The 27,803-nt window shown below is 46.4% G+C and overlaps 1 protein-coding gene across 1 annotated transcript in view; it reads right to left on the bottom strand.

The window, feature by feature from the left end:
* Nucleotides 1-24,786, bottom strand: part of LOC311229460 (spondin-1-like) — a gene marked incomplete at its 3' end in the record, with an annotated part of 239,998 nt that extends 215,212 nt beyond the window's left edge. The window contains 3 exon segments of the mRNA XM_084315541.1: nt 17,943-18,049; nt 24,077-24,215; nt 24,218-24,786. Of these exon segments, the coding sequence (XP_084171667.1) occupies nt 17,943-18,049; nt 24,077-24,215; nt 24,218-24,313 (342 nt within the window). The 5' untranslated portion in view covers nt 24,314-24,786.
* Nucleotides 24,787-27,803: the final 3,017 nt, after the last annotated feature.

Below are 27,803 nucleotides of genomic sequence, written 5' to 3'. Positions count from 1 at the left end.
GCAGACAGGGCTGGACCAGCATGAGAGCACAAGCTAGCTGGAAGGACAGTCCTAGCTGTGTGAGAAAAACTGACCTTGCTAGCTGAAAGGGCAGTCCTAGCAGTGGGATAAACTACACAAAAAAGTGGAGGCCATGCAGAGGGACCGGGTTAGCTGCCAGGGCATGGCTAGCTACAGGGCCTATGCCAGCAGCAAGGGCTGCATAAACATAGAGGCTGTGCTAGCAGCCGGGGCTAAGCTAGCAGACAGGGGCTCTGCTGAGGGACTGGGTTAGCTGCCAGGGCATGGCTAGCTACAGGGGGGTCAAACAGGGCAAAACGGGAAGCAAACAGGGGAGCTAACCGGGGAGACTAACAAGCTAAACAGGGGAGTAACAGGCTAACAAGGGAGCTAAACAGGACTAACAGGGAAGCTAAACTGGGCAAACAGGGAAGCTAACAGGGCTAACAGGGGAGCTAGAGGGAACAAGAAAAAAAAGGCAAACTCAACATACACCGTCTGTGCTGGCTGGGGTCGTCGATTTGGTGGGGTCGTACTGTTATGGTTTGTAACCGACCCCAATCGCACAACACAAGACAGGTATGATGGTTTGCCAAGAAACAGATATTTATTTAGAACAGGGAAAAAGGGCACTGTCCCTTTAAGGGAGAAAACACAAAACACTGGAATAACACAAGAGGGGAAGGTAAAGTGCCTTTAAGAGGCGGGCAGGAAAAGGGAACACTAAGGGAAGGTAAGGGAATGCCTAAGGGAAGGTTAAGGGAACGCCTAGGGAACAGAGGAACTAGAGACTAGGAGAACTAGGGAAAGAGGACTAGGGACTAGGAGAACTAGGGATAGAGGACTAGGGACTAGGTGGAACTAGAGACAGAGGGACAGGTACTGGGGAACATAGGGAACAGGTTCTGGGGAACAGAGGGCCAGGTTCTGGTGACAGAGGGAACAGAGGCCCGCGGAGGCGGGCTGGGGACAGGGAGGAACAGGGGACAGAGGACCGCGGAGGCGGGCTGGGGACAAGGAGGAACTGGGGACTGGTGGGAAAACATCTGGGCCGCTCTGCAGAACAGAGGAGAGGGTTAATATTCAAAGGGAAAAAACAGAGCAGATGCAGAACAGTCCAAAAAACAAAGTAACAAAGTAAATACTATCTTCGTGTGAACAAACACACAGTGGGAGATGGAATGTCCAAAATAATATCCAAGTGAGAACTAAAGGAGGCAATACGCTGGGTGAGTGACATCACAATCAAAACTCACCCAGACGTATGCGTAATGGTACAGGAACAGCAGCGGGACGAGGGCAAGGGGCATTACGCTGAGTGAGTGACATCACAATCAAAACTCACCCAGGCGTATGCGTAAAGGTACAGGGACAGCAGCGGGAACGGGGGCAAGGGCACTACGCTGAGTGAGTGACATCACAATCAAAACTCACCCAGGCGTATGCGTAAAGGTACAGGGACAGCAGCGGGAACGGGGGCAAGGGCACTACGCTGAGTGAGTGACATCACAATCAAAACTCACCCAGGCGTATGCGTAAAGGTACCGGGACAGCAGCGGGGCGAGGGCATCGCCACCGGGTGGCTGGCTGTCCGAGCCGAGGGACAGAGTGCTGGAACAGTGGCGGTGGCGAGGGTATCGTCCACCGGGTAGCCGACTGTCGGAGCCGAGGAACAGGGTGCTGGAACAGCGGCGGTGGCGAGGATGTCGTCCACCGGGTAGCCGCTGTCGGAGCCGAGGAACAGGGTGCTGGAACAGCGGCGGTGGCGAGGATGTCGTCCACCGGGTAGCCGCTGTCGGAGCCGAGGAACAGGGTGCTGGAACAGCGGCGGTGGCGAGGATGTCGTCCACCGGGTAGCCGCTGTCGGAGCCGAGGAACAGAGTGCGCGCCACACCTTGGTGTGCGCGTCGGAACAGTGGCGGTGGCGAGGGTGTCGTCCACCGGGTAGCCGCTGTCGGAGCCGAGGAACAGAGTGCGCGCCACACCTTGGTGTGCGCGTCGGAACAGTGGCGGTGGCGAGGGTGTCGTCCACCGGGTAGCCGCTGTCGGGGCCGAGGAACAGAGTGCGCGCCACACCTTGGTGTGCGCGTCGGAACCGAGAGACGCCTCGGGGTGCGTCTGCGAGGAGGAGTGTGCCAAGCACGAAGGTCTGGAAGATGCGCGTCGGCGCGCTGAGGTCTGGAGAGCGTGCCAAGCTCGAAGGTCTGGAAGATGCGCGTCTGTGCGCTGGTACGGAGGAGCGTGCCAAGCTCGAAGGTCTGGAAGATGCGCGTCAGTGCGCTGGTACGGAGGAGCGTGCCAAGCTCGAAGGTCTGAAGTGGAACACTGGAATACCTCCCGTAGAGGATTAGAGAGCGCAGTACAGTGTCTCCCTCCAGGCAAACGGCGGCAGGTGGCGAAGGCTTGAGCGCATCTGGCGCGCTGGTCTGGAGTGGAACACTGGAATACCTCCCGTAGAGAATTAGAGAGCGCAGTACAATGTCTCCCTCCAGGCAAACGGCGACAGGTGGCCAAGCCCTTGAAGATGCGCGTTGCGCGCTGGTGACTGGAGAGCGTGCCAAGCCCGAGGGTCCGGGAGATGCGCGTTGGTCTAGATGTGCGTCAGGACGAACAGCTGCGCTGGGGTCTGCAGTGGAACGCTGGGGTGCCTCCCGTGGAAGTTACAGGGAGCGCAGAACAGTCTCCTCCACAGGCTACGGCGACAGCAGACGAAGGCTGGAGCAAACATCTCAAGGCTGGAGAGATCCATCTTACAGCATTGGTAGACCAGAGGATCTCCCGAAAAAGTCCAGGCGTATGCGTAAAGGTACCGGGACAGCAGCGGGGCGAAACCTCACAGGTTCAGATTAATACAGTTAGGAGAACGCTCCCCTGTGCTCTACTTATCTACTACGGTTCAGATTAATACAGTTAGGAGAACGCTCCCCTGTACTCTACTTATCTACTACGGTTCAGATTAATACAGTTAGGAGAACGCTCCCCTGTACTCTACTTATCTACTACGGTTCAGATTAATACAGTTAGGAGAACGCTCCCCTGTGCTCTACTTATCTACTACGGTTCAGATTAATACAGTTAGGAGAACGCTCCCCTGTACTCTACTTATCTACTACGGTTCAGATTAATACAGTTAGGAGAACGCTCCCCTGTACTCTACTTATCTACTACGGTTCAGATTAATACAGTTAGGAGAACGCTCCCCTGTACTCTACTTATCTACTACGGTTCAGATTAATACAGTTAGGAGAACGCTCCCCTGTGCTCTACTTATCTACTACGGTTCAGATTAATACAGTTAGGAGAACGCTCCCCTGTACTCTACTTATCTACTACGGTTCAGATTAATACAGTTAGGAGAACGCTCCCCTGTGCTCTACTTATCTACTACGGTTCAGATTAATACAGTTAGGAGAACGCTCCCCTGTGCTCTACTTATCTACTACGGTTCAGATTAATACAGTTAGGAGAACGCTCCCCTGTGCTCTACTTATCTACTACGGTTCAGATTAATACAGTTAGGAGAACGCTCCCCTGTGCTCTACTTATCTACTACGGTTCAGATTAATACAGTTAGGAGAACGCTCCCCTGTGCTCTACTTATCTACTACGGTTCAGATTAATACAGTTAGGAGAACGCTCCCCTGTACTCTACTTATCTACTACGGTTCAGATTAATACAGTTAGGAGAACGCTCCCCTGTGCTCTACTTATCTACTACGGTTCAGATTAATACAGTTAGGAGAACGCTCCCCTGCGCTCTACTTATCTACTACGGTTCAGATTAATACAGGAGTTAGGAGAACGCTCCCCTGTACTCTACTTATCTACTACGGTTCAGATTAATACAGTTAGGAGAACGCTCCCCTGTGCTCCACTACGGTTCAGATTAATACAGGAAAAGGAATACATTGGGGGCTCAATTCATTTAGTCCGGGATATGAAAATAAATCCTGATTTCATCTGTGAGTTGTAAACTGTATGGAAACGTGAAGTTAGCTCATGCTACTGGAAAACGGACGCCTTGTCATTAAATGAACTGAGTTAAAAATGATGCCGCCCGTTTTATTTACCACGGTTGATGCGGTTGTCTGTTCTGCATGACTGTTGACACACCGCGGGATTGCGGTGATGCGGTTACCACGACAGCCCTACTCTTTACTTTGCTCTAAGGTCTGAAGCACTAAGAATAAGATCTGATGAGGATAAGGAACAGATTATTACACAGGGGGAAAAAAGATAAAACAGCAGCTCAGTGGTTAAAAAATAAGAGAAGGAACATTTGTGAAGAGTGTGTGTGTGTGTGTGTGTGTGTGTGTGTGTGTGTGTGTGTGTGTGTGTGTGTGTGTGTGTGTGTGTGTGTGTGTGTGTGTGTGTGTGTGTGTGTGTGTGTGTGTGTGTGTGTGTGTGTGTGTGTGTGTGTGGCCGTGCGTGCGTGGGTGTGTGTGTCTGTTTAGTGGAACAGCAGGCGGGCACATTCCAGGAGAGAAGCCAGAAACAGCTGAGAACCAGAAACAAGGGGGAGAGAACAGCCGGGGAGGGAGCCGCAAAACAACTGGCTTCATTTGGCTCCACTCTGTACTGACCAGTAACCAGTAACCAGTAACCAGTAACCAGTAACCACCGTGACTCTACTGCCCAGTAACCAGTAACCAGTAACCACTGTGACTCTACTGCCCAGTAACCAGTAACCAGTAACCACCATGACTCTACTGCCCAGTAACCAGTAACCAGTAACCAGTAACCACCGTGACTCTACTGCCCAGTAACCAGTAACCAGTAACCAGTAACCACCGTGACTCTACTGCCCAGTAACCAGTAACCAGTAACCACCATGACTCTACTGCCCAGTAACCAGTAACCAGTAACCACCGTGACTCTACTGCCCAGTAACCAGTAACCAGTAACCACCGTGACTCTACTGCCCAGTAACCAGTAACCAGTAACCACCGTGACTCTACTGCCCAGTAACCAGTAACCAGTAACCACTGTGACTCTGCTGCCCAGTAACCAGTAACCAGTAACCAGTAACCACCGTGACTCTACTGCCCAGTAACCAGTAACCAGTAACCACCATGACTCTACTGCCCAGTAACCAGTAACCAGTAACCACCGTGACTCTGCTGCCCAGTAACCAGTAACCAGTAACCACCGTGACTCTACTGCCCAGTAACCAGTAACCAGTAACCAGTAACCACCGTGACTCTACTGCCCAGTAACCAGTAACCAGTAACCACCATGACTCTACTGCCCAGTAACCAGTAACCAGTAACCACCATGACTCTACTGCCCAGTAACCAGTAACCAGTAACCACCATGACTCTGCTGCCCAGTAACCAGTAACCAGTAACCAGTAACCAGTAACCACCATGACTCTGCTGCCCAGTAACCAGTAACCAGTAACCACCGTGACTCTACTGCCCAGTAACCAGTAACCAGTAACCACCGTGACTCTACTGCCCAGTAACCAGTAACCAGTAACCACCGTGACTCTACTGCCCAGTAACCAGTAACCAGTAACCACCGTGACTCTACTGCCCAGTAACCAGTAACCAGTAACCACTGTGACTCTACTGCCCAGTAACCAGTAACCAGTAACCACTGTGACTCTACTGCCCAGTAACCAGTAACCAGTAACCACTGTGACTCTACTGCCCAGTAACCAGTAACCAGTAACCAGTAACCAGTAACCACCGTGACTCTACTGCCCAGTAACCAGTAACCAGTAACCACCGTGACTCTACTGCCCAGTAACCAGTAACCAGTAACCACCATGACTCTGCTGCCCAGTAACCAGTAACCAGTAACCAGTAACCAGTAACCACCGTGACTCTACTGCCCAGTAACCAGTAACCAGTAACCACCGTGACTCTACTGCCCAGTAACCAGTAACCAGTAACCACCGTGACTCTACTGCCCAGTAACCAGTAACCAGTAACCACCATGACTCTACTGCCCAGTAACCAGTAACCAGTAACCACCGTGACTCTACTGCCCAGTAACCAGTAACCAGTAACCACCATGACTCTGCTGCCCAGTAACCAGTAACCAGTAACCACCGTGACTCTACTGCCCAGTAACCAGTAACCAGTAACCACCGTGACTCTACTGCCCAGTAACCAGTAACCAGTAACCACCGTGACTCTGCTGCCCAGTAACCAGTAACCAGTAACCACTGTGACTCTACTGCCCAGTAACCAGTAACCAGTAACCACCGTGACTCTACTGCCCAGTAACCAGTAACCAGTAACCACCATGACTCTGCTGCCCAGTAACCAGTAACCAGTAACCAGTAACCAGTAACCAGTAACCACCGTGACTCTACTGCCCAACTCTACTGCCCAGTAACCAGTAACCAGTAACCACCATGACTCTACTGCCCAGTAACCAGTAACCAGTAACCACTGTGACTCTACTGCCCAGTAACCAGTAACCAGTAACCACTGTGACTCTACTGCCCAGTAACCAGTAACCAGTAACCAGTAACCAGTAACCACCATGACTCTGCTGCCCAGTAACCAGTAACCAGTAACCAGTAACCAGTAACCACCGTGACTCTACTGCCCAGTAACCAGTAACCAGTAACCACCGTGACTCTACTGCCCAGTAACCAGTAACCAGTAACCAGTAACCAGTAACCAGTAACCAGTAACCAGTAACCAGTAACCACCATGACTCTGCTGCCCAGTAACCAGTAACCAGTAACCAGTAACCACCATGACAGCAAGAGTGTGATGAAGTTCTGGAATGTACGCTGTCAAGAAAACGTACGACTCCATGAAGTTGATTTTTCATATAAACGGAGATCCGAAATTACATTAAGTTCAATTGTACGGTTGTGTAAACCGCTCCAATAAAAGGAATTTGATAGATTGAGGTAATTTAGGTCAAATTCCCCAAAGCTGTTGCACGTAAGGTGCACAGTGGCAGCAGAGCGAGGTCAGCTGGGACACAAAGCAATATGTTGTTTAATAAAGGATGAGGATTCATTCCACAAGGGGGGGGGCAGGGGTACAGGTCACTCAATAATAACAAAAAAATATATAGGCTATATATTAATGACAACATGAACCATAATAGTTACTGTTTTATAAGCAAAGGTATAGACAATAGCCAGGGCTTTATTTAGTTGACTAAACTAGAGAGAAATAATAGAACAGTTGGCTAATGACCTTCAAGCTCCCCTTCACTTTGCACTTGCAGTAAAAACAATAGATTCTGAAATTGCATTAAAAACAACAACAAGAGGGGTGGCCCAGTGGATTTGTTGAGGTGATTTAAGTACAATGCATGCACTGTAGATAGAATATGTAGGCTACAGTGTGATGCTATCCATATAATATAGCAAAACAAAGGTTTCTGTTCGAGCAAAGAGAATAATTGTGTCCGGTCTTGGTTTTGTGACACACACACACATTTTGAAAGACTGGTCTTGCCTGGTCTTGTCCTAATCTTTGTTCTCATTTGACTTGATCTTGGTCTCTTGACTCATACTGTACACGTGTATGTCAGATCATATATATATATATACATATAATTAGTATTTTCTTTTTTTATCTAAAGTTGTAGTCTCCTGTGTTCTTTGTGATTAATGTTATATTTGGTTACCTGTGGTAGAAGTCAACCTGTGATGTGTTAGTTTTCTTGTGTGTCTCTTTTTCCTGTGACAGTATACTGAAGCAGAAATGCCATAAAAAGCAACATTATTTATTTTATTTATTTATTTAACCTTTATTTACCCAGGGTAGGTTCGCTGAGCACGGATGCTCTTTTTCAGCTACGCCCTGCTTCACATTCACACAGTTCCATTCACACCTGGGAGCCGCCCAGTACAACCACAGTCTGACACTGTTGACCACTAGGAGCTGCCCAGTACAACCACAGTCTGACACCGTTGGCCACTGAGCAACTCCACTGGAGCAGTTGGGGGTTTAGTGCCTTGCTCAACGGCACTTCAGCGGTTACTGTGAAAGGCTGGAGGAATTTCTTGATATGCATATTACACCAATAAAAAAAGAATAATCACAATATGTATTTGTATTCATACCATTATAGCAGGAATGTTTTTTTTGCATGTCTGCTTACCTGCTGTATGCACTGTTTTCATAACATTTCTAAAACTGCGACTGCTGCTATTGAACCTAGACTGCTACATACCCATTGTGATACTGTTGTATATGCTTGTCACCTTTACAGTACTTTTACACACAATCCTCATTGTCATATATGTATAAAGTGTTATATATTTTACTGATTATTCCATGTTTATATACTTTTATTCAACCTTTATTTGACTAGTGCTTTAATGCATCTAGTGCTCCTACTGCTGAGCTGACCGGTTTCTCTCGTCCAACGCGTTTCATTGTACCGTTGACCTCGTATTAACATACATATGACCAGTCAAAGAAACTTGAAACTTGAATGATCACCGTATCAAGTAACAGGGGGCAGACAGGCCTAGCCTACTTACACACATCTAATGAGAGAGATTGCACTTCTTTGACTGGGCAATGGCAGAGAAAGAGGGTTCATAGGAAGTGAGGGCTACCCGCAAACAGTGATGCAAATGCTCATTTGTCAAGGAGGCACGGTTGCTTGTTTTAATGGCATTCATGTGAGAGAAACTGGATTCACAGGTGTATGTTGAGCCAAACATTGTTAGCACAGATATTGCCAGCGTTTTTATTTTGGGGAATGTGTTGACATGAATACACTTTATCCAAAATGTTGTGGTGGATTCATTCTCAAGTGCCTGCTTCAGAGCAGATGATGCTTGCTGTTACGTTTTGGACACCGACCTCGGTCGGTGACCACCCACATTCCTGGCATATGTCACTGGGCTTGTCACCTGTCATTTCCCTGTCAATTAGTGCTGTCACTTAGGGGTGGTTCCTGATTGGCTGTCACGGGGGTGTGTGTGGAATGTTGGTATTTGGTCTCTATTTAACATACCTCTCTTCTGCTTGTCCATTGTCAGGTCTTCACTAATTGCGTTCGGGGATAACGCGGACGGTTCTACTGTGGACCTCCAATAAGCTCCCATTTACCTTATCTTTCACTTGTGCTTTAGCACTTGTCCTCTCTTAGAATTTACTCTGTGTTCTTACTATTAAAGTCGAACCTGTTCAAGAGTAAACACTCTCTGTCTCTGTGATTGCCTTCAACCATTGGAATTCACCTACCTGCATTCTGACAGAAGACCTGACCATCAGAATTCCATGGAGGCCATCATGGAGATGCTCCGGACGCAGGGAGCAGCCCAGACACGGATGGAGGAACATCAGCAGCTGGTCAGCGCAGAGTTAATCCGACTCAATGGGGTCGTCGGATCATCCCAAGCGGTGGCGCAGTCGGCGTTGGCCACAGCTCGACAAGCCCAAGAAGGAGTGGCTGGTGTGCAGTCGGCGGCGGGGGAAGCAGCGCTCCACGCAGAGGAAAGTCGGGGGGGGTTCGGGGTCCAGGAGCGGTCCCGCAAACCACATCTGCAGGCGCCCGCTCGCTATGACGGATCACCGGATGGTTGTCGGGAATTCATCACCCAGTGTCTACTCGTTTTCCGGCTGCAACCACGATCATTTCCATCGGAGACAGCGCAGGTAGCGTATATTATCACACTGCTCACCGGCGAAGCTCTCTCCTGGGCTACGGCGGAATTAGAGGCAGGGGCGATAATCTCCGGGACGCCTTTACCCGGGAATTGAGAAGAGTATTCGATACTTCCGGGTACTCTCGATCTTCGAGGCTGGTGGTCGTCTTCTCGACTGCCGGCAGGGCCTCCGCACTGTCGCAGCTTATGCTATCAAATTTCGGATCTTGGCTCGGGAGACAGCTTGGGCGGAGAACGTCTGCGTGGTTCTGTTCGTCAGGGGACTCTCAGCGCGGATGCGAGATGCTCTCTCCGCGCGTGAGATCCCCGAGCAGCTGGAAGTGCTGATCAACACCACCATCAAGATGGATAATCGGCACCGGGAGAGGGAGAAGGAGCATGTCAACAACACCCAGCCCCAGGTATGTTTTCCTTCTTCTCCTGGTGTTGATAATTCCATGCATTACACGAGTGGGCCACTGGGTGATGAATCCATGCAGCTTGGAGCGCTGTCGCTCTCGGACGACGAGAGGCAGCGCTTCATCAAAGAGCGACGCTGCTTCCGGTGCGGCCGCACCGGTCACCGCTTCGGCAGCTGTCGGGTCCAGACTGTATCGGCTCGGCGCCAATCGGGGATGGAAGGTGCGCCGTCGGGCCTCGAGAGGGCGCCAGCAGGTGGGCTCATTCCTGCCAAAACCACGGATTCTCGCACATTTTTTGAGGTGGCGATCAACTGTGGGGGTGACATTAGGGGAACTAAGGCTCTCATTGACTCAGGGGCGGCGGGCAATTTTATTCACGTGGGATTGGTGAAGGAGTGGGGAACCCCGGTGGAGGACTTAGGGGTTCCCTTACCAGTCTATGCCCTGGACGGTCGGCCCCTGGGCAGTGGGAGCGTCACCCAGCGCACAGTTCTCTTACACATCCGGGTGGAGGGTGGGGAGTGGGAATGGGTTACTTTTTTTGTCATCTTTTCCCCCTATTCTGTCATGGTGTTGGGTCATCCCTGGTTGTCGTCATGTGTTCGTGTCATTAATTGGAGCACGGGCGAACTTTCAACGGCGGCCGACGTCAAGTCGATCGTCAGCGGGAGTTTGCCCAAACCCTTGTCTCCCCCCCCCTCTTCTCTTTTGTCTCCTCCCTCTTTCTCCAGGATGGTGGGGAGCGTGGCAGATTCTGATCTACCCTCTAATCCCGATTTAATAGGGGTGCCTGAGATCTATTGGGACCTGGCGGACGTTTTTAGCAAGACGCGTGCTAAAGCACTTCCGCCTCATAGATCATACGACTGTCCCATTAATCTTCTACCCGGTACCTCCCCGCCTCGCGGGCGAATGTTCTCTCTCTCACGCCCCGAAACCTTGGCCATGAACACTTACATAGAGGAGGCATTGCTTGCGGGGCACATACGCCCTTCCACTTCCCCTGCCGGCGCTAGCTTCTTTTTTGTTGATAAAAAGGATGGGGATCAGCGCCCATGCATTGATTATAGGGGATTGAATGACGTTTCCATCAAGAACCGATATCCTTTACCCCTCATGGACACGGCCTTTGAGTGCTTACAGGGGGCACAGGTCTTTTCTAAACTTGACTTACGTAATGCATACAACCTGGTCAGGATTAGAGAGGGAGACGAGTGGAAGACTGCATTTAACACACCCAATGGGCACTATGAGTATTTGGTCATGCCCTTTGGTTTGGCTAATGCTCCGGCAGTCTTCCAAGCCCTGGTTAACAACGTGCTGCGAGACTTGATTGGGGTGTCGGTGTTTGTCTACTTAGATGATATCCTGATTTTTTCTCGCGATATGGTGCAACACCAAATGCACGTTCGGGAGGTGCTAGACCGTCTCCTCAAGCATCAACTATTTGTTAAGGCTGAGAAGTGTGTGTTTCACACGGACACCGTGTCCTTCCTGGGCTTTGTGTTGACGAAGGGCGATCTGCGCATGGATCCAGCCAAGGTGAGTGCAGTTTTGGACTGGCCACGGCCTTCGTCGCTCAAGGGGTTACAACGGTTTTTGGGCTTTGCAAATTTTTACAGGCGCTTTATTCGCAATTTTAGCGCCTTAGCCAATCCCTTAACAGCTCTCACTAAGGCCTCTCTCCCTGGCTTTGAATGGTCGCCTAGGGCTGAGTCGGCTTTCTGCGATCTTAAACGTCGTTTTACATCCGCTCCTGTATTGATCCGCCATGACGCGGAGGTTCCGTTCATTGTGGAGGTGGATGCCTCTGACGTCGCGGTGGGGGGGGTGCTCTCTCAGAGATGCTTAAAGGATGGGAAAGTGCACCCGTGTGCTTTTTTTTCTCGCCGTCTGTCACCAGCCGAGCGTAATTACGACGTGGGTAATCGGGAGTTATTGGCGATCAAATTGGCACTGGAGGAGTGGAGACATTGGTTGGAGGGGGCGGCACATCCTTTCATTATTTGGACTGACCATAAGAACTTGGCTTACATCCAAGGGGCTAAACGCCTTAACGCTCGCCAGGCCAGGTGGACGTTGTTCTTCACACGATTTCGATATACCATCTCCTATAGACCCGGCTCCAAGAATATCAAACCTGACGCGTTGTCGCGCCAGTTTGATCTTCCTGGGCGGGAGGAGCAGCCCCATCCCATTATTCCACCGGCCTTGATTTTGGCACCCGTGTCTTGGGGCATAGAGAAGGTGGTAAGGTCGGCGCTAACGCGGGAGCCCGATCCTGGTGGGGGTCCTCCGGGACGGTCGTATGTTCCCAAGGTGGCGCGCTCACGCTTGCTACAGTGGGCAGTGTGCACATGCGTCATCCCTCACCAGCCACCCAGGGGCAACCAGGACCCTGGAATTTATCCGTAGGAGGTTCTGGTGGCCGACAGTGGAGGGGGATACGCGTTCCTTTGTGGCGGCCTGTCCGGTGTGCGCACGTAGTAAGACCTCTCGATGGGCACCGGCGGGTCTCCTCCGACCACTTCCTATTCCTAAACGACCCTGGTCACACATATCTCTGGACTTTATTTCTGGTCTTCCCCTTTCGGACGGGTTCACCACCATTTTGGTGGTGGTGGATCGGTTCTCTAAGGCGGCTCACTTTGTCCCTCTCCCCAAGCTTCCTTCGGCCCGGGAGACTGCTGATTTAATTATACAGCATGTCTTTCGGGTCCACGGGCTGCCAGTAGATATCGTGTCGGACCGGGGTCCTCAGTTCGCCTCCAGGTTCTGGAAGGCGTTTGCCGCCGGCCTCGGCGCCTCTGTCAGTCTGTCGTCTGGGTTCCATCCACAGTCGAACGGGCAGACGGAGAGGGTCAACCAGGATTTGGAGGGGGTCTTGAGGTGTTACGTTGCCGGTAGTCCGGCAACGTGGAGTAGGAGGTTGGCTTGGGCTAAGTATGCGCATAATACCCTTCTCTCCTCTTCTACCGGTATGTCTCCCTTTCAGTGCCAGTATGGTTTTCAACCTCCTCTGTTTCCCAAGCAGGAGCAGGAGGCGGAGGTGCCCTCGGCCCAGGCACATGTGGCTCGCTGTCGCAGGACGTGGAAACAGGTTCGGAAGGCGCTACAGAAGGTTTCGGTTAGTACCCAACGGCAGGCTAACCGTAAGCGTCGTCCGGCTCCAGTTTACCGTCCAGGGCAGCGGGTTTGGCTTTCCACCCGGGATCTCCCTCTCCGGGTGGAATCCAAGAAGCTGGCTCCTCGCTTTATAGGACCATTTAAAGTTATTCATCGGGTTAATCCAGTGGCTTACAAGTTACGACTTCCGAGCTCTATGAGGGTTCATCCGACGTTTCATGTGTCCCTGTTGAAGCCATTCCTCTCATCGCCCTTGGCCCCGCCACTGCCTGTGGTTCCTCCGCCCCGGTTTATTGGCGGTCAACCCATTTACACGGTGCGGAGGATACTGGGTTGTAGGCGGAGGGGTAGGGGGTTTCAGTTCTTGGTGGATTGGGAGGGGTACGGGATAGAAGAGCGTTCTTGGGTGCCTCAAAGGGATATTTTAGATCCCAGCCTGATCGTTGATTTCCGGCGGCTGAATCCCGAGGCTCCTAGGTGAACGTCTGGTGCCGTTCGTCGGGGGAGGGTACTGTTACGTTCTGGACACCGACCTCGGTCGGTGACCACCCACATTCCTGGCATATGTCACTGGGCTTGTCACCTGTCATTTCCCTGTCAATTAGTGCTGTCACTTAGGGGTGGTTCCTGATTGGCTGTCACGGGGGTGTGTGTGGAATGTTGGTATTTGGTCTCTATTTAACATACCTCTCTTCTGCTTGTCCATTGTCAGGTCTTCACTAATTGCGTTCGGGGATAACGCGGACGGTTCTACTGTGGACCTCCAATAAGCTCCCATTTACCTTATCTTTCACTTGTGCTTTAGCACTTGTCCTCTCTTAGAATTTACTCTGTGTTCTTACTATTAAAGTCGAACCTGTTCAAGAGTAAACACTCTCTGTCTCTGTGATTGCCTTCAACCATTGGAATTCACCTACCTGCATTCTGACAGCTTGCATGTCAATTATTTCAATGTGAAGTGATGCAAGGAACTGATTGATTGATTGATTGAAAAGTGTATTAACAGATTGCAGAATGGGTACAGTACAGTACAGCTCAATACATACAATTGTTAAGGGGATGCAGACCAGAGAAAGACTTTCGTCTTGTTTACATCAGGGTCCCCCATTTTCAATTCATCATAAGCTCTTGTCCTTTTGTGGAAATAGCAGCTACATTGGCAAAATGGGTTGCTCACAAAATGCATCAATTCTCTGGGCATGTCAAATCCATCAAATCGACTTGCAAAGTTTTCCCTCAATTTGTATCAATGAAATCTGTCATTAATTGAGTGACTTTTGGCTCAATTGTGTGTGTGAACGTTGACACACAAAAAAAAGAAAAATATTCTAATTATCATGTAATCTTTTGCGGGACGGTCAGAATCATCCCGCGGGCCCCCAAACACAGGAGCCCCGATGAGGCGAGGAGCAGGCGTCACTGGTGTGCTCCTTTAAAAGAAGCTTGCTTGCTGTCAGTGTGGTTGTGTAGGCAGCACACCCACAGTGGCTCAGAGAAACAGTGAACTGGGTCTCGGCTAGAGACGGGTCTTTACATCACTGGTTTCTTGTTCTCTTTTTTTTCCCGTGGAAAGGAAGTGTTACAGCGTGTTCCCCACAGCGCTGACATGTTTTCTTAACGCTCAGCACGCCGGGCGCTGAGAGCTTCAAATATGTTCAACTTTAGCACAACAAAAAAAGAGCAACGTTCCTCAAAAGCCTTCTCTGAAGTCACATACAGTAGCAACAGATGGAGCCATGACTACCCCCCCCCCCCACACATCTACTGAGTACTGTGGGGAAAACATATATAAAAAAAAAAAGGGATTTAAAAAAAGACATGCTCGGTAGACGCTAGCCCACAGAGCAGTACGAGTTGAGGCAACAGCCTCTGAAGCATGACTTCCCTCACCACAAGGTCTAAGAAGAGAGGGTTGAATCTATAATTTTGCCCAATTATAGTATATTCCAGCCATACAGTAGCTTTGGAACTATCGTGTTGGTAAATCATGTCATTACAAACATTGGCAAATGGCGTTTGTCCTGCTCATACCAGAAAACGACATAGGTTCATCTCAACAAATGTCAACCGCTGAGAAAAAAAAGGGTTCCAATTGAGGGACACATTAGAGTGCATCCTCACTGATGAGTTAATGCAGATCATTTTGGTTGTAAAAACTAAAAACTAAAAAAGGAGAATTCCAAGGAAATTTAGACATCAAAATAACGTTTTGATCTCGAACACAATTAAACCGAGGCGTAATCAAGGACGTGGTTTCGGTTCTTCTCTCTCTTGTTCTCTTATCTTCTCGCCGCACCCTCTCTCCATCTCTTTCTATCTTTGTATACTTTCTCTGCTTCCCTCCCTCTCGCCTCCCTCTCACTTCCCACGGCCCGCCTCTCTGTCCTCTCTAGCTCAAGGACGTTTGTGCGTCGTGTCTGCCTCGTCCAGACGGGCTGAAGGGAACTACTTTTTCCTTTCTTCTTGCCTCCTCATCCCCGCTAACAGGAGAGCTCTGTAGTCGAGCGCTTCCCCCCCCCCAGAGGAGCTGTGGAACATTTGTCAGCAGTGCCTCCTTTGTGCCTCCTTTGCGCCTCCTTATCTAAAGACTGTAGAGTGCGGCTGAACAGATCCCTCCATGCTCTGAGAAGTTGAAATGACTTAACATTGAATATTCACCCTTAGAACACGCCACATTATGTGCCTGGATCCTCGCCATAGCCCTGAGCACAAATCACCCTGGGTAATGTCTAGAGTTGCAACATTTTGTGGAAAGTTTTCATGTGAATTAACAGGACTATATATGGGATTTAATAGGAATTAAATGGAAATATAAGGGTTATTTTTATAGGCTGTATTTACCATGTCAAATGCTGATAGAAACATAAACCTTTTACCATACCATAAGCACAAAGCAGACATTATTGCAAGCCCTTTTGTAGTAACCCAATTTACTTATGAGTTACATTTTTAAAGGGACACTTCGCCAAAAAACAATGCTGTTTTATTTAGCACATCATCTTACACACACCAAAACTGTTGTGCACACATTCATTGAATCTGACAATATTTGCGAGTTAATGAGTTTGAATAGGTCCTCCAGTGATGTCATCGGAGGGCTCTACATCTTTGTGTTAATTAAAGATCAATTAAATAATGGACAAAGTCAACATAGTCAAACGCATTAAAGGGGAACTCCAACATTTTGGGAAATTAGCTTATTTAACATCTTCCCTGGAGTTAGACAAGAAGATACATACCTTTTTTGTCTCTGTGCGTGCATTTTAGCTTTGGGAATAGACGCTCCGTTAGCATAGCTTAGCTTCATCACTGGAAGTGAGGCAGGACAGTAGCCTTACAGTGCCTTACAGTGTATTGCAAGGTCTGACATTTACCAAATTTGATATGCATGACCTTGGTGGGCTCTAGGTCAACTCCTGAAAAGGGGGTCAATGTCAGACCTTGCAATCAAAAGTTAGGGGGCGCACTGAAATTATGGCAAGGGTTATTAGCCACCTAACTTTTGATTGCAAAGTCTGACATTGACCCCCTTTTCAGGAGTTGACCTAGAGCCCACCAAGGTCATGCATATCAAGTTTGGTCAATGTCAGACCTTGCAATACACTGTAAGGCACTGTAAGGCTACTGTCCTGCCTCACTTCCAGTGATGAAGCTAAGCTATGCTAACGGAGCGTCTATTCCCAAAGCTAAAATGCACGCACAGAGACAAAAAAGGTATGTATCTTCTTGTCTAACTCCAGGGAAGATGTTAAATAAGCTAATTTCCCAAAATGTTGGAGTTCCCCTTTAAATGTCAATAACTGTTTTAAGTGAGAAATAATGTGTGCAAAGGGGTTTTGAGTTTTGCAATATGTGTGATAGTATGTGCAAAATAAATCAACATTGCTGTGAATAAAAAGAATGTTGGCCTAACCTTATTGTGGACTCAATACCATCGCACCAGTGCGCAAGATCTCGAGAATAATCTGCACATGTGACGGAGGAGTGCTCTGCACATTGAATGCACAGTGCAGGGCGGCAATTCAACTGAATATACAAGTTCACTATTATAAAAAATGTATTGAAATTGGGCAAAATTTCCAAAATTCCCAAGCTGACCTTCCATGGAAGATTTCCGGAAAATTACTTGAAAGTTTCCGCTCTTTTGCAACCCTATAGTATTGTCACGGGCCGCGTCCACAAATATGGGCCTCCCGTTCCACGTCAATAGAACTGCTCCATAAAATGTGTCTCTTGGTGACATCATCGGGAGCACTGGCATGCGGTTGTCTCTGAGAATAATGTTGAGTCTCTGACAATGTGAGGGCAGGCAACGCTGTTCCCACGATTCTACGTGATGATGAATAGTGTTACATTCCAGCATGTGGCTGTTGTATTTTGTTTCTCATTTTGTCCCCCCCCCCCCCCAAAAAGCCCATACTAGGAGTTGTGAACTAGGGTGCGGCCCACTGGTTAAAGTACATACTGAACACATCTTTTTAGGGCATCCCTTCAGACAGAAAATAGCCATCAATGACAACAGTTAAAGCTGGATAGGGCCCTCAGAGACCTGAGATGAGCCTTTGCACACGCCACTGATCAGAGGAGTCTTGGCTCTCTTGTTATTGGCTGTGGGGAGAAGCTCGCACATGTTCCCAATATTATCAACTGAAGTGGCCAGCATCACATATAAGTAAGTATAAGTAACATGCAAACTTTCTTTTATGGAGTAAGTTTACTTGGAACCACTGTGAATGTACGTGGAAGTTTACAGCATATTGAAAATCTTCTCTTATTGAAACTCCATAATTAATGTGTTGTTGTTTTTTTACCTGGAATTGCCCGGCGTAGTGTTGGTCTGTGGTGCCCTCCCGACCCTCCTTCAGGGCGATGAGGGTGAACCCTCTGAAGTAGGAGGGACTGGACGCCAGAAGAGTCACTGTGAGTGGGAGACGAAGGAGACGCAGTGTGTTAATGAAGCGCGTTGATGTTACGCAGAGTAAAGTACTTGAGTAATTGTACTTTGTTACAATACTTAAGTACTGTTTTTGGGGATTTGTACTTTACTCAAGTATTATTAGGTTTGTATACTTGTACTTTTACTCAATTACATTTCAGAGGAAAAAAAACACATTTTTTACTCCTTACATTTAAAATGCAGACCTACAAAGTACAAAGTACAAATCTCGCAAGTCCAACCATTTTAATTAGTATATTTGTTTCTCTGGCCGAACTGGGACCCTGATGTAAACAAGACGAAAGTCTTTCTCTGGTCTGCATCCCCTTAACAATTGTATGTATTGAGCTGTACTGTACTGTACCCATTCTGCAATCTGTTAATAAACTTTTCAATCAATCAATCAATCTAACGTTAACGTTATTAATGCTGCGGCCGCTCTTTATTTAAAAACAGTCAATCAAATCCCCATCAATGGAAAATGAACCCACCCATACCCATGCTGATCGGTCCTTGTGCAAGACTAGAAAGTGGATCTTTGATTCAACACCTGCTATCAGAAGAATAGATGAAGAGGACGAAACGGAACATTTCATTGCCCTGGAATGAAAAAAAATGTACTTTTACTTTTTAGTACTAAGTAGATTTAAAAGTAGAAACTTTTTTACTTTTACTCCAGTGTGTTTTTAGCCAGATACTCTGACTTTTACTTGAGTAAGATTTTGAGACGGTACCCATACTTTCACTTAAGTATCATTTCTGGGTACTTTTGACACCCCTGGTTAAAGAGGCCTGATATACAAAATAAAAACACACACACACACACATAGGGTCCAGTGCATAACGGCATGGGGTCTCGCTACGTGACGCAGGGTGGGAACACGTGACACAGGAGCACCGCAGGGGGACGACAGAGTTGGTATCGCATTAATAAGAGTTCTGCGCATGAAGGAATGGCACCATGTGAAAGAGGGAGCAATTGTAATGAATTAAAGAGTTCAAATTCCATAACATATACAGAGGGAGCACACACACACACACAGAAATGGCATGCAGTTTGTATCTTTACAAGAGTAAAGTTCACATTCTCCTGGGGACAAGTAGTCATTAGGATGTGGGTGGGGGTGCAGGAAGTGCTATAATGGTACATTATACAAAAGGGAGTTTGTACAGCAGTGATACGTGGGTTGATTTCCAATCAGTAGAGTTCACCCCTACTGTATATATATATATCAGATATAGATAGCATATCAATGGGTTTATCCTTCAAATACATTTCAAATATATACTACACCAGGTACTGTAGGCCACATGTTGCCATGGAAACCTTGAGGAGCGTTTTTTTTTTGACAATAGGGAGATAAATATGAGCATTTTAAATAATGTAGAGCTTTAGAAAGCACATTTAATGAAAAATATGAGCATTTTAAATAATTTAGAGGTTTAGAAAGCACATTTAATTAAAACATGTCAGCATTTAAATCATGTATAGCTTTTAGGAAGTCTACACTTAATAGCTAACTAAAAACGCAGCAATAGCTTTGTGACCGTGCTCCTCTTCCTCAGAGTGGCCTTCATCCCAGGTCCCGAGCAGCTGATTGGAATGTTGACCCTGAGCACACATGCCATGCTCGCCCAAAGTTCCATGATCTGGCCGCTTTGAAGAAAGCCCCAGAAAAGATTTTTATATATATGAGTCAGCCTGTTTTGAACTAGATGTTCTATTGTGTGTGTTCGCCCCCGGCCCCGGGGTACTTTTACTATACTGCAGCCTACATAAGTACACTGTTTCATGTGCTACAATGTTGTTGTTGTTGTTGTTGTTGTTGTTGTTGTTGTTGTTGTTGTTGTTGTTGATATATATTGTTGTATGATGACAGATGCCATGTTGCATTTGCAATATAGAGCCATAATAAACATAATTTAAATAACAGAAGGTAAAATATCTGGGAAGATTCATGGGGGCATCTTTTCACCCTGTGTAAATTCTGAGGCAATATTTGATTCATGGGGTCAGTTTTGCCCATTCCTACACAGATTTAAATGGACAACTAGTCTACATGTATCTGTAGGTACTACCCATCCTACTTTGAAGAACAACTATTTTACAAGACATTCAATAAGTTATGAAAGATATACACTTCAATGTTCAAGTATGCCAACTTTTAACTCTTGTGTGGTGTTTGGTTTTGTTACTCACCCACTCGGGTGGAGCCACAACATTATTGGGATGTTATTAAAGGTTCGCTATTTTTCACTATTTGGGCAAATTTACACAATGCCCTGTGAGTATATGGAACACATCTGTAAGGTTTTTTTTTCAATGAAATGCATTGTTTTGTATTTTTAATCAAATACTTTGGTGCACCACTTTCTCCCCTTTCCAACGTCCAAGCTGTTTTGGGCTGGGCTCCGCCCATACTCGCAATGAGAGAGAGAGAGAGAGAGAGAGAGAGAGAGAGAGAGAGAGAGAGAGAGAGAGGAGAGAGAGAGAGAGAGAGAGAGAGAGAGTGAGAGAGAGAGAGAGAGAGCATAACTGGCCTACCACCTCTTTTACATAACCTTTAGAGCAGTGTTTTTCAAAGTGTGGGTCAGGACCCCACGTGTACAGTAGGTACTAGGTAGGTAGGTTTTTACGAAGACCGGGTCCTCAAGCTCTTCTCACGAAGATCAAACGAGGTCAACGCCCTCTCACATCCATTTAAATAGACCATGTCGAATGAAACACCGTAGGCTAGTGTAGCAGTCGAAAAACTGGATACAATTTTGTATATTAGCTTAGACAATAATCTGCCAAATCAGTTTGGGGCCAGAGGAATATTTATTATGAAAGTGTGGGTCCCCATTGAAAAAGAAAAACAGTTTAGAGGTCAATTGACTGATTGATTGATTGAAAACGTTATTAACACTTTGATTGCCTAAGGCTAAATTAATGAATATACCATCCGTTGCCAGCTCTATTTAACATGGAGAAGTTCCCCTTCTTTGCAGGGCTATAACTTTTTAAATTCTATTGCTAGATTGCCATTATTAGGGCCCATTCAAGGTCCTATATGTATTGTTCATGGTGTAGCAACGTTAACTTTTTCATTCACATATTCATACTCAAATATGGTCTAAAGTATAAGTATGTGTTTCATCTCTTTCTGCAGCTTTCTCAGAACGTGATCTATAGCCCCAAATGCATTATATTGATGATGAAATACAGTTTGATAGCAATCGGCGCGATATAAAAAATTCCAACTGGACGTACTTCTGGAAGTTACTACACGTCATCTGATGTTGACCGGATGGGCGAGGGGGCGTTTATAATTCCGTGGGCAGCGTTATACCATTCATCTAATGTGGGTCATATGTTCATCAGATCAGTTAGTATCGAACACGGTAATATTACACGCTAAAACTCACCCCAGTCTCCTCGGGCCGTTGGCGATCAGCGTGGGGTAAACAGTTTTCCATTATGGGATGTCGAAATACCCGGTCCATTTCCAGGTTGTATAATAGTATATAATAGTATATCCAAATCATGTTGTTTATCGAGTTATTGGCAACGGATCTCTATGTATTGTGTCGAGCTCGAGTCCCGGGACCTATAGCGAGTGCCCGGAAGTAATATGGGTGATCACCACTTCATCCACATGACTTCCTGTTGGGCGATCTGCCGATCGGCCATCAGATGGCGCTCTTGAACCGCTAGAGGATTGAGAGGAGATCAGAACTATGTGTGAAGGCTCAGAGGGGGAATATGATTCCGATCACAGATTTTTGAAATATTGATATCAAAGACGAGTTACGGCGTCCTAGGCAACTTGAGCATGGCTAGGAAAGACGCCCTAAACACGTTTCCGGCACTTAAAGTGTTAACAGATTGCAGAATGGGTAGTACAATACAGTACGGCTCAATACAAACAATTGTTAAGGAGATGCAAACCAGAAAAGGACTTTCGTCTTGTTTACATCACACAGATATACAGTACTGTTTCATCAAGACATTTATGACATACAAATAATATACAGTACTGTTTAGAGAAAGAGATCATAAAAAAAGATACATTCAAAGGGGAAGAAACTGTAGATTGGAGGGGGTTGGGTGGGTTTAGGGGAGTTTGGACATTTACCGGGGCCAGTTTCGAATTGCAGCCTCCCGTAGGTGCTCTTTGAGAGCGGTATTGAAGGAGGGTAGGGGATTCACAATATTTTACGGCTGTGGGTAGGGCCGTTCCACGTTGATGTGGCATAATTGCGAAACGTGTTTAGTCCCTTGTTTGAGCAGAATCTGGGTTTAACATGATTTGCGGAGCTCCCTCTGGTGTTGTGGTCGTGAAATTCACTGACCTTTGGGAAGTATTTTGACATGTACATGGGTACCTTAGTCGTGTAGTGTATCTTGTAGACCAGGCCCATTGCAAGTTGCTGTACTCTGTCGTCTACTCTAAGCCATCCTAGGTTGTCAAAATGGGCAGGGGTGAGGTCAGCAGGTCAAGCAGTAGTCTGTCCGTTTGTTTTGTGATATTTGAGTCTTGTTTTTAGGGCCTTTGAGGTGCTTTGGTACCATGAGGTGCAAAGGATAAGTACATAATATCATTTCAGTAAGCTGGATGTTCATTGTTCTTTATTCTTAGATTCCTCCTATCCTCGGAGAGCTGTTTCACCTCAACACTAGCTGACCACACATACAACCAAAATGGGCTGCCGTGTGGCTATGTCAATGCATTGAGAAGTGAATGCTCCCAAGACTGAAATACAATAATGTAACATACAGAGTATGTACTTTTACTGAACAACACAAATGGGTGAGCTGCATAGGTCAACAAAACAGCTAGTGTTGAGGTGAAACAGCTCTCAGATTAATCTAAGAATAAAGAACAATGAAATTAATCTATGTACTTTTACTTTGATACTTGAGTTGAATGAATATGGATGCCTTTTACTTTACCAGAGTAGGCAACTATGCTAGCAGAGTATTTATACTTTTTTCTTCTTCAACTAAAGGACTTGTCTAATTTGCCCCACTGGTCCGCCCAGGAAATGAACAGGGGGAAATGTAGGTCAAAGATGGTATCACTAAGTAGCCCTATCAAGACCAGATCCTCCCTGCAGTGGGGAGAGAGAGAGAGAGAGAGAGAGAGAGAGAGAGAGAGAGAGAGAGATGAGAGAGAGAGAGAGAGAGAGAGAGAGAGAGAGAGAGAGAGAGAGAGAAGAGAGAGAGAGAGAGAGAGAGAGAGAGAGAGAGAGAGAGAGAGAGAGAGAGAAGGAGAGGGAGAGGGAGAGGGAGAGGGAAAGAGAGAAGAGAGAGAGAGAGAGATACCGGTGATGTGATGTCCCTCAGCTGCTGTTTATGAGTCATTCGGTTATTATGATTTAAGTGAAATTAACCTTAAGAGACTAGCCAAGCCACTCGTCTAGTTTCTCTTGTTTTTATGCGATAGGCTAATGTTTATTGTGGAGTTAAAATCCTTGTGAAAGTGTCACAAAACCAATGCTTTTAGCGTTAGTAATTTACTTTGGCACACTTTACGCACGAAATGCGCACACAATTTCGCTCGTTTTTGCCTTTCTGTAGCCTTGATTGAATGAAAACTTTATTTAACAGATTGCAGAATGGTTACAGTACATTACGGCTCAATAAACACAATTGTTAAGGGGATGCAGACCAGAGAAAGACTTTCGTCTTGTTTACATCAGGGTCCCCCATTGCCATTGTCAATTCATCATAACATAGACAGTAGGCTACATGCAGTACTGCTACAAGATACATTTATGACATGATACCAGATTTACAAATACAGTACTGTCGTTTTTTTTTATAGACAAAGAAACGTGACATGACATGTGAACAGCAACTGCAATCAAATTTGCTCACGATAGAACATGTATCTATATGCATAGATAATAGATTCGATGTAGCATGGGCAGAAGTTGTTCCAGTATTTGAATTTAAAGATGACCCAACTTGGCTGAATTGAAAGTAAACCCGGCCACCACAACTTGTGCCTCTATATACCGTACCTCTGTAGGTGCTGCCGGGCTGGTAGGTCTCCGGGTCTCCCTCCACTCGGAGTCTGAACTCATGGTACCCGTCTTTCCGAGTGCCCTGGGTCTGAGCCCGGAGGATCCGCCCGCAGTAGCGTCCGACAGCTTGCCCACCGAGCCGGGCTCCTCCACGAAAGAAGCGACAGCGGTGCACACAACAAAACTCCAGACGAAATACTGCCAAAGCGGTAAATGCAAATAATAGATCCCCATGATGTTCGGAGCCGCCGCGGACGGCAGTCTAGTAGTAACCGAAACCGAAAAGAAAACAATCGGGGGTGGAGGATGACTGAATATAAATGTATAATTCTACCCACAAACTCCGCGATTCAACTAACTACTACCACTGACACTGACAGTCAACGTGAAACGGCGACGAATCCATCCCCCGATTTGACCCGACTGCAGTTTGTGCGTCTCTGAGGAGTTCGGCAGCAGCAGTGGGTTCTTCTGAACATTCAGCTGTGATGCAGCACCTCCCTGCAGACCCACAGAGTGCTGTTGTTCCGCGATCTGTCAGATGTGTTGATAGCGTGCGTAATAACTAATAAACACACCAGCGGGCTCCGGGAAATAATAACCAAGTGCGGTTCTACGCGCCATGTCTCCCTGACGCGCGAAGCAAGGGAAGGGCTCAATTGGAGGCGCTCTGCGAGCAGCTAGACTTTTAACAGACCCCAGACATTTCCACCACTGATGTGTGTGTGTGAGAAGCTCTGGCATTCCTGGGGCAGCTAGGAGGGGGAGCTGTCTGTCAGCAGACAGATGTGGTTCATCATCATCATCACGCAAGTCAATTATGGATCATATGGCGTTTTATTGCTCTTGACCCCTGCCCTGTGCGTAATTTACGCGTGTTCTTGCCAACACTGACTGGAGCAATGCTATAGTAGTCGATTATTTTCAAGAACACTGTCTGGCGTTAACTATTTTAGTCTGTGAAATGAAAGGGGCACTTCACCAAAAACAATGTTGATTTATTTTGCACATAATAACATATCACACCCAAAAACCTCAGTTTTGATCGCATTCATTTAGTTTGGGACAGTTGAGAGTAAATTAGTCTGAATATGGCTGAATGATGTCACTGGGGGGGACTTTGAATCCTCGTGTTGTGTTAGCTCGATGGAATTATGAAAAATAGCAATAGCCTACCTTGCCTTATATAGGGAATGCTACCTTATAATTTCATTGAGCTGTAATGAACACAACACAAGGATCCAATGTCCCTGATGACATCGCTGACTGGTGGTGATGGCCATATTCACTCGTTTACTCTCAATAACTGTCAAACTAAATGATTATGTGCAAAACTGTCTTTGTGTGTGAGCTTATGTACAATATAAATCATTTGGTGAAGTGCCCCTTGAAGGTATTGCATGACACGCCTATACAAGACAAGACTGACAGCAGGAACTAAATCATTGTATGCTTTCTATTTAGAGTAATTAAGCCTCAAGGCACGTTTGCTTTCAGTCTTTTCATAAAACACTATTATAATGTCTTACGACCAATCAGGCCGCTCAGGCCATGACCTATGCCTTTGTAAAGCTTAACGATGTGTGCCCCTTCAGTGAAGTTAATGATGAGCTATAAAGATGGATTCACGACACAACTATTCCAATATTCAAGCAATAAAAAATAGCACATGCAAAAATGTGGCTATAGCATATACATGTCCTCAAGTTCAAGTTTCAAGTTTCTTTATTAGTTGTCATACAGAAGTACAGAATACTTTTATACAAAATGCTTCTTTCTGTTACGCTCCAGAGACTGTGCTAGACAAAAATAGATAAGTATAAAATAAAATAAGTATAGCAAGTATAAAATAGAAGTCACGTACGTAGACACAAGTGTTCAGTATGTACATATGTACAATGTTCAATGCAGAGTAGAAGTAACTGAGTTACCATACAATATACTATGCAATATACTAATATACAATAGTGCAAAGGAGAAATGGGATGAGGTACAATTTAGGTACAATTTACAGTAAGGTGTAATGAGGTATGGGTTGTAGTGCAACCTGTGTCCTAGCCTGTGTCCTAGTCCTACCTGTGAATGTATCAATACACCCTCTCACATTTACATTTGAGTAACTGCACATCTGAAGAATTTGCTAAAATACTCAGTTCAGTTGTATCCCATGTATCCCCATGTAATGTGCCCACCCATCAGTGGGTAAGTGGCAATGTGTTCAGATGTAACAAGGAAGATGCTCAGCCAGTCAAGCGGTTATTTTCTAGAATCAGAAACTTTGTGATGACTTTGTCACATTGGTGCAGCAAAGACATAACTCACTGTTCACACGCATGGCAGGAAGCCAGTGCTAGATATGCAATCACTCAAACAGAAAATGTACATTCTTTATATTTATGTCTTATTAATGGCAAGTGGTGTTGCAGCTGTAAAAGGAAGCAAAGTGTTTGTCTTGCAGCATGATGGCTCTCTCTCTCTCTCTCTCTCTCTCTCTCTCTCTCTCTCTCTCTCTCTCTCTCTCTCTCATCTCTCTCTCTCATCTCTTCTCTCTCTCTCTCTTTCTCTCTCTCACTCTTCCTCAAAAATCCATATTTAATAACGAGGAGGATGCATTTAATAAATTAAAAGGTAGCTGCTGTACTTGTCATGCGCAAGTACAGAAGAGTTGGTGCCCAGTAGGTGTCACAAGAGTTGTGTCCTGGGTGGCCACTGGCCATAAGTCTTTATTTCCAGCTGTTTACTAACATCAATCTTGCTCTCATCTGCCCCCTCTCTCTCTTTGTTTCTATGTCCATTTATCTCTGTCCCTCTGTCCCTCTGTCCCTCTGTCCCTCTATCTATCTATCTATCGATCTATCGATCTATCGATCTATCTATCTATCTATCTATCTATCTATCTATCTATCTATCTATCTATCTATCTATCTATCTATCTATCTATCTATCTATCTATCTATCTATCTATCTATCTATCTATCTATCTATCTATCTATCTATCTATCTATCTATCTATCTATCTATCTATCTATCTATCTATCTATCTATCTATCTATCTATCTATCTATCTATCTATCTATCTATCTATCTATCTATCTATCTATCTATCTATCTATCTATCTATCTATCTATCTATCTATCTATCGAAGACAGTATATAGAGAAACAGTAGAAGTCTCATGGTCACAGTCTGGAGTCTGTTAGCCTCTGTGAAACTGTATATAAAGCTGGAAACAGCTTCTCTCTCTCTCTCTCTCTCTCTCTCTCTCTCTCTCTCTCTCTCTCTCTCTCTCTCTCTCTCTCTCTCTCTCTCTCTCTCTCCCGCTCTCTCTCTCTCTCTCTCTCTCTCTCTCTCTCTCTCTCTCTCTCTCTCTCTCTCTCTCTCTCTCTCTCTCTCTCTCTCTCTCTCTCAATCTCTCTCTCTCTCTCTCTCTCTCTCTCTCTCTCTCTCTCTCTCTCTCTCTCTATTTCTCTCTCTCTCTCTCTCTCTATTTCTCACTGCATATGTGTTTGGATATGCATTGGAAGAGTGCATGCATACATGGGTCCATAGCATGTTACTGTGTGTGTGTGTGTGTGTGTGTGTGTGTGTGTGTGTGTGTGTGTGTGTGTGTGTGTGTGTGTGTGTGTGTGTGTGTGTGTGTGTGTGTGTGTGTGTGTGTGTGCGTGTGTGTGTGTGTGTTTCAATTACTACATGCATTGGAAGAGTGCATGCATACATTATAACT

The sequence above is a fragment of the Notolepis coatsorum genome (assembly GCF_963971535.1).
Source record: "Notolepis coatsorum genome assembly, chromosome: 6".
In the NCBI taxonomy this organism is placed as follows: Eukaryota; Metazoa; Chordata; class Actinopteri; order Aulopiformes; family Paralepididae; genus Notolepis; species Notolepis coatsorum.
Note: the sequence above shows the minus strand (reverse complement) of the source record. Positions and strands in the feature narration are given on the sequence as shown.